Source organism: Cucurbita maxima, unplaced genomic scaffold (genome assembly GCF_002738345.1).
Source record: "Cucurbita maxima cultivar Rimu unplaced genomic scaffold, Cmax_1.0 Cma_Scf00014, whole genome shotgun sequence".
In the NCBI taxonomy this organism is placed as follows: Eukaryota; Viridiplantae; Streptophyta; class Magnoliopsida; order Cucurbitales; family Cucurbitaceae; genus Cucurbita; species Cucurbita maxima.
This window is the reverse complement of record NW_019272030.1, coordinates 1,096,470-1,104,463: the sequence shown is the minus strand read 5'-3', so window position 1 is coordinate 1,104,463 and position 7,994 is coordinate 1,096,470. Positions and strand designations below refer to the sequence as shown.

The following is a 7,994-nucleotide window of genomic DNA, read 5'->3' as shown; positions in this document are numbered from 1 at the left end:
ATTGTGAGATCACACATCGGTTGGAAAAAGAACGACTAACATAACAGACCAAAACGTTTAGAAGTTGAAATTTTTTATGAAATCACTTCAAAAAAAGTGAAAATTGGAAATCTTTTTGAAATCATCATTAAAAAAAAAAAACAAAAATTAAAGATTGACCATTATTATTATTATTATTATTTTTTGTGTTAATTTTTTTTTTTTTTACCGTTTTTATTCTCTTTATAAATTTCAAATTTTCACTCAAAATTATTTGACAAAAAGCATGGAAAAATAGGATTCCATGTTTACCTTTTCCCTTTTTATTTATTTATTTATTTATTAGATTTTTTTATTCTTGGAAAATCATCTTTGCTTGAATTAAGTAATTTCACTTTTTTATCTTTCCACCTTTGCATCATTTCATGGATGTTTTTTTTTATAATTATTTTTTAAAAAAAATTGTTAGATTTAATTGAAATTTTATATAATAAACTGTTCCTACTCGAACAAACACAGATTTCGAGTAGAAACAGTTTAAAATTCAGATTTCGAGACTTAATGATCCCAGTATTCCTTTGCATCTCTTGTGATATGGTCATGTTATTTTGTTTTCACAAACTAACACGGTTCTTTCAGCATATTTTGTCATTGCTAATAAAATTTTTTATTTTTATAACATTTTTAATGTAAATTATGGACAAAATATGATGGTAAATTAACCTCTCTAATTTCTATAATTTGTTAGTTAAGATTTGATTGATAGGTTACCTAATGGGGAAATTATTAAATCAAAAGCACCAAATTTGAACCTAATCATTTCCCTCTCCCTTAATTTTATTTATTTATTTATTTTTACTTTTTTAATAAATTAAAAATGATGAGTTGTTTTTATATAGTAAAAAAAAAATGGTCATTAATGTGAATATAATATAAATAATAAATAATAAAATATTTGTTATTTTTGAAACAATTCTAAAGTTTCATGGTTAAAATAATTGCCTATTTTGGACAATTTAGAATTTTATATTAAAATTTTAAAAACTTAAATCATAAAAAAAAAACTCTAAAAAAATATTTAAATATATATTTGAAATAAAATAATAATTTTAAATGCAACAAAAGATATAATGAAGCAATGATTGAAAAAGAATTGCTTTTTTTTTTAATAAAAAAAAAAAGGGTAAATAGGTGAGTTGGAATTGTCAAATCAGGAGGATTCATGTATTTTTGATTGCTGAAATGATTTAATAAATGGCACAGAAAATATCAATTTTAATTAATAATAATAATAATAATTCAAACAAATAAATAAAATATAATTCCAAAAGGACGCCAGTCCAGTCACTGACAATTGACAGACATTCAGCTCGATTCCTGCCTCGTAGTTCGTTGATGTGATGTTCCCAATGTCCAAGGGTGTTCTTGTAATTTCACATCTCTCATAAATTATTAAAAATTATTTTAAAAAATGTCCAAATATCATCTTCTTTCCAATTCTATATAGTTTAGATTGCTATGTTTAAAATTATTTAAATTTGACATGACTAATCGATCTTGTTTGTGGAGTGATTCAAATTTCAAATAACATAACCAATTTTCCGCTATGTTTAATATAAATATATTTTCTAACACACAAATATACAATTTTTGCTTATATTAAAAAAATTAGTTAATTTTGAGACTTTAATGGTAATATTTAAATTAAATGGTAGATTATTTTTAATTGTTATCCTATGTTGTATTATTAAAATTTTAAAATTTTTAAAAATAATGTTGTAATATATATTGATTTGTTGATAAAATAATTATTTTAGTAAAGAATAATAAAAGGAAAAAAATTATTTGCAGTAATCCCGATCTTGATTTATTAAAAAATAAATTAAAAATTGAGCAGGATGAGAAATGAAATAAGTGGTGGGAATAGCGCTTCTCTTACTCGGCCCGATGAACATCTCTAATTTGATCATTGAGCTTGTAAATATTAAAAATTTATATTATTGTCTTTCAATTTTTAAAAAAATAATAATTAACTTGAATTTCCAAAATGATTATTTAATGTTTCTATCGACTAAAATAAAAATTTTAATTTCCATATAAATATTTTTAAGAACTATTTTTAATTTCCCAAACTTCAAGCACAAAGATTCTTTTGTAGGCTTGGTTGGGAAGTGGGTTTGAGATTTATTGGGGAGCTTTTATTTTATTATATTAAAATAACATTCTTCATTTTTTTTAATTAATTTTTTTAATTTAAATCCAATATTACATCGACTCTCCAATAAACTAAGATTACGTTCGAATCAGAGTGATTATAAAGATATATCGGACGACTTTGTATAAGTTGAATTTCCTGCCATAATAATCGTGAATATCTTAGGAATTGCCACAAGAGATATTTACGTTTTAGTATAATAAATGAGATACGATTAGAGATGTCCATTTAACGTGTGGAGTCAGTTTACCCCAAGTGGGCTAGAAAAATTTTATTTAAATAAGTACGGAAAATGAGTGAAAATAAATTTTTCTCTATTAGCTAAACGGGACCCGAGACAGGAATTTTATTCCTCGTCTTCATTTCGTGCTTGAAATTTGAGGTTTTAGAAATTATGTTGAACATTAAAAAAAATATATATTTGAAATTAATATTTTATTAAAAATATATAAAAAGTTGAAAAATACGATAATTACTCGAAAAATCCTTCCTTTAATCCATGTTTCGGTACGATGCAAACAGAGTTATCACACGATAATTACTCGACACCCAATGTGAATTTGCAAGCATTTTCAGCCTCTCAAAACCTCACCAAACTTTGAAGGTTATATCTCAACTATGACCTGAAATTATACCTTTTAATTTCTTTTATTCTCTCAATTAAATTTTGTTTTTGTCTTTTTAATAATATTTTAGTAATATTTTCTCTAAATTGGAAAAAAATAATAATTTATTAGTAATTTTTATTATTTATTTATTTTTCATTGTAATTATCCATTTCCGATTCATAAAAGAAGACAAATCTTCTCTTTTTATAGTTTTTTTTTTTTAAAAAAAGGTAAAAAATAAAAATAATATTAAATTATGAGAAGAAATATAATATTCTGAAATTTATTATTAAAAAAATCCAAATTCTGACAATGCTTTATTTTGGAAATTAATTAAACTCCTTTAAATATAGAATCGTTTCCCAAAAAAGTAAATATTGTTTTAAAATCAAATTCCACTAAAATATATTTTTATTAAAAAAAATATATAAATAAATTAATTTATTAGTTTATGTTTTGAAGTATTATAATTTAACGATTTGTTAAGTAATATGTTATTGGTCGTCTCTTAATCGTCGTTGTTGTAATTCCTTTACTCGATACTAAATGCACTAGGTGGAAGCCGAAATTCACACATCGTTTATAATTCTTATTGATTTAACCGAAAGAAATTAAAATTTATTGGTGTAAATTGATATTTTTCTCGAAGAAAAACAAGAATTAAGGGTGTTAAAAAAAAAAACAATGACCTGACAAATCCGATCAACCCAATTCAATCGGTACGGTTTGAGTTTCTCGAAAATTAGATTGAGTTGAATTAACTCGAATTTGTTGTTAATTTTAAAATATATACTTTTATTTAGGATGCAACTATATATATATATATTATACACGTATATTTATTTTATTTTTATTCAATTTCATAATTATTTTTTTATTATTTGAGTTTATCAGTTTATATATATATATATATAAATATATATTTGTTTGTTTTTTGATTGTGTATTTATTTAATTTTACTTGTTTATTATTATTAAAATTGTGGCAGAAAATAATAATAATAATAATAATAATAATAATAATAATATGCATGTGAATAAACAGCGCAACGTAGAGTACAGTTTCAGATCCTTACCTTACGCCGCTTGCTTTTGTCTTCTTCTTCTTCCTTCTTTCTTCCGCTCTGTTTCACTGATATCGCTTCCTTTTTTCTCTTTCAACAGTTTCTTCCATTTTCTCCCTTTTTGATCTTCATTTCTTCATTTGATTTTCCCTCAACGATCTTTAATCAACGCTGCCAATCCAATTCAGACACCCACATCTGTTACCATTTCAAACAAATTTCTTGTTGCTCCGGATTTTCAGCCGCCGGTAAGCTAATCGGAATATTCTTCTCCACGGAGGTGGTTCTTCTTCTCTCTCGATGTCTTCTTCTCTTTCGTGGTTCTTGTTATTTTCCCTTTCCTTTACTTTTTCTGGTACAAGCGGCTCGGTTTCCTATGATGCAATGTCGCTCCTCAGGTTTAAGGGCTCTATTTCGCTAGACGGCTCTGACGTTCTTCGTGGTTGGAATTTGTTGGTTTCTCACTGCGATTGGTTTGGAGTTACTTGCGATGGTGTTACTGGTAGAGTTGTTGCGCTGAATATCAGTGGAAGTGGTGGTGTTGTGGTGGCGGATTCTGTTCTGGCTGGGACGTTGAATCCGGCGATTGGAAATCTTACTGAGCTTCGTGTTCTTTCGCTTGTGAATAATCTGATGTATGGGGAGATTCCGAGGAGTGTTGGTAAGCTTCAGTCGTTGGAGGTTCTAGAGCTTCAGGGGAACAATTTCTCTGGAGTGATTCCGAAACAGATTAGGTCACTTCGATCTCTTCGCCTGCTTAATTTGTCTGATAACTCGTTTTCTGGCTCGATTCCGAGTAAATTGATAGGTTCAACGAAATTAGAAGCAATTGATTTATCGTACAATCAGTTATCTGGTAGTATTCAAGTTGTTGGTAATAGGTGTGGTGTTTTGAATCATTTGAGGCTTTCGCATAACTTTCTGACCGATAACATTCCGGCGGAGATTGGACAATGTCGGAAACTCAGGACTCTGTTGCTCGATGGCAATATATTAGAGGGACAAATTCCGGCTGAGATCGGCCAAATATCAGAACTCAGAATTCTTGATATATCTAGGAATAGCCTCACCGATTTGATTCCAAAAGAGCTCGGTAATTGCCGGAAGTTGTCACAGATCGTGTTGACGAATTTGAACGACATCAGTCCCGACTACGATAGTTTAAGCGGCGAATTCAACGCTTTCAATGGAGGAATTCCTTCCGAGTTGTTATTGCTTCCCAGTCTACAAGTTTTTTGGGCGCCGAGAGGTAATTTTAATGGAAAATTGCCGAATAATTGGAGTTCTTCATGCTCGCTTAGGGTTCTAAATTTAGGGCAAAATTACATCACTGGAACCATACCCGAATCGATTGGGAACTGTGCGAATCTTACCTACCTGGATTTATCATCAAACAAGCTACAAGGTAACCTCCCTGTGCAGCTTCGCGTTTCCTGTATGGCGTACTTTAATGTAAGCCAGAACAAAATTTCTGGTGTTCTTCCCAGATTTGAGAAAGATAGTTTCTGTATGAACATGATTCCGCATGAACCAGCTTCCAAATTCTTAGATGATGAAGATAATTGGAATTCTTACATCAATTCTCCTGTCTGGGATTTCCCGAGATTAAATGATAATCTCATAATCGCCCATGATTTTAGCTGGAATAGGTTCAGTGGATCATTAACTTCGTTCAAAGTGGGAGAAGTGCTTTTGGCTAATGGTCACAAGTTCTCATACAAACTGTTGCTTAATAGCAACCAGTTCAATGGATCACTTCCCATCGATCTTGTCTCGAACTGTAACGATCTGACGAGCGTTTCGGTTAACTTGAGTTCAAACTTAGTATCAGGTGAGATTTCTGATGCATTTTTCCTCCATTGTCGACAGATGATCGAGTTTGAAGCTGCAAGCAATGCATTAAATAACTCGATTGGACCCGGAATTGATAACTTGCAGAGGCTTGTTCATCTCGACTTGAGAGAGAATAGATTATCTGGAGTTTTACCTGATCAGTTGGGGAACTTGCAGAGTTTGAAATGGATGCTTTTGGGTGGAAATAATTTGTCTGGAGAGATTCCATCTCGACTTGGTCGATCGACTTCTCTAGTGAGTTTAGATCTTTCTCGAAATGAATTTACAGGAGTTATCCCTGAAAGCTTATCTTATGCTTCTAGACTTGAGATTCTGTTGCTTGATCATAACTGGTTATCTGGGGAAATACCAGCATCTTTCTCTGCTCTTTCTCATCTCACTAAATTGGATGTCTCTTTTAACAACCTTTCTGGCCACATTCCTCATCTTCAGCACATGATTGACTGCATTTACTTTGATGGGAATAAGTTTCTGCATCCATGCCCAGAGTCGTACTCCGACTCCCCAGCTGGACTTCCAGTTCCTCTCAACGTCGAGAAGTGGAAGAGACAAAGAAAGTTCATGTCCATGGTAATCGCTGTGGCAGCCTCCTCAACTCTAATTTGCTTACTCTTAATGATTGCTGTTATTATCATTGTTAAGAAAAGGCTTGATAGACAAAATAGGTTAAAGAAAAGACAAGTAGTGACTTTCTCTGATGCTCCGTCCGATCTGAATTATGATAATGTTGTCCGAGCGACCGAGAATTTCAGCCTTCGCTACCTAATCGGTACTGGTGGCTTTGGGTCGACATACAAGGCTGAACTGCCCTCAGGTTTCCTGGTTGCTGTTAAGAGACTGTCCATTGGTAGGTTTCAAGGAGGCATCCAACAATTCGACGCGGAGATTCGAACACTGGGAAGAATACGACACAAAAACCTTGTAACTCTTCTCGGATATTACGTCGGAGAGGCTGAAATGTTCTTAGTTTATAACTATCTTTCTGGTGGGAACCTTGAGACCTTCATTCATGAAAAATCGTGCAAACACGTAAAGCACTCAGTAATCCATAAGATTGCTTTGGACATAGCCAGGGCTCTTGCATACCTTCATTACTCCTGTGATCCCAGGATTGTTCATAGAGACATCAAGCCTAGTAACATCCTGCTTGATGAAGACCACAACACCTTCATATCAGATTTTGGGTTAGCCAGGCTTCTTGAGGTTTCAGAGACTCATGCCACAACAGATGTGGCCGGAACATTTGGATATGTTGCACCAGAATACGCCACCACTTGCAGGGTCTCGGATAAGGCTGATGTTTATAGCTTTGGAGTTGTGCTGCTAGAGTTGCTTTCTGGAAAAAGGTCGCTCGATCGATCCTTTTCCGACTTTGGGAATGGATTTAACATTGTTACATGGGCAAAGATGCTGATCAAGGAAGGTCGTTCTTCTGAGCTTTTCACTCCTGAACTTCGGGAAATGGGACCTGAGGAACACTTGCTTGGAATGTTAACACTCGCGTCTAATTGCACAGTTGAAATTCTCGCTCTTCGACCGTCAATGAAGCAGGTCGTCGAGACACTGAAACAGTTGTAAATTTCTTAGGATCACTGACTCACTCTTCAACTGGTTGCTGACTGAAAATGACAGAGGATGCCATCCCTACATTACAACCAATCGTACATATTGAGATGAATTCTTTCACCCAGGTTCATTTTCTAAGCCTTCTAGCTTAAATGAAAAGTTCTGTCTCCGATGTTTGATAGTTACATCCTAGACTATAGAGATACTAACCTTGACTGCTTTCTAGCATTCGTCACGAGAAAACTGCAACCATAGCATTTATAATTACACTCTCGAACTTTTTAATTAGAATGAATTTAGTTGTAACAATTTCAATCTCATAGATCAAACTAGGTTAAGATTTCACTATAGTAGACTGTTATAGTAGACTGTTGTAATAGCGAAGGGGAGTGAATTGTGAGATCTCACATCGTTAGGAGAGGGGAACAAAGCATCCCTTTTAAGGGTATAAAAACTTCTCCCTACCAAACATGGAGAGAAGTCTGGAAACCTCTCTAAAGAGGACAACATCTATTAGCAGTGGACTTGTACGGTTAGAGTTACTCACGGAAGTTTATAATTGTAAGGATTATTTGTAATGATTTGGAAGGGGAAAGTTAGAAGTTGAAAGTTATGGAGGTACAATTATGAGTCTCTTTTGCTTGTTATGATTTTTTTTTTTTTTTTTTTCCCTTCACTTTTCGCTTATTTTTCTTACAAAGAAACAAGT

The 7,994-nt window shown here is 32.3% G+C and overlaps 1 protein-coding gene across 1 annotated transcript; it reads left to right on the top strand.

Annotated features, from left to right (window-relative positions):
- The first annotated feature begins 3,837 nt into the window (after positions 1-3,837).
- Positions 3,838-7,932, top strand: LOC111488969 (LRR receptor-like serine/threonine-protein kinase RPK2). Its single transcript, XM_023136939.1, has one exon. It carries the CDS (start codon positions 4,166-4,168, stop codon positions 7,295-7,297), a length of 3,132 nt encoding a protein of 1,043 aa, XP_022992707.1. The 5' UTR covers positions 3,838-4,165; the 3' UTR covers positions 7,298-7,932.
- The last annotated feature ends 62 nt before the right edge of the window (positions 7,933-7,994 follow it).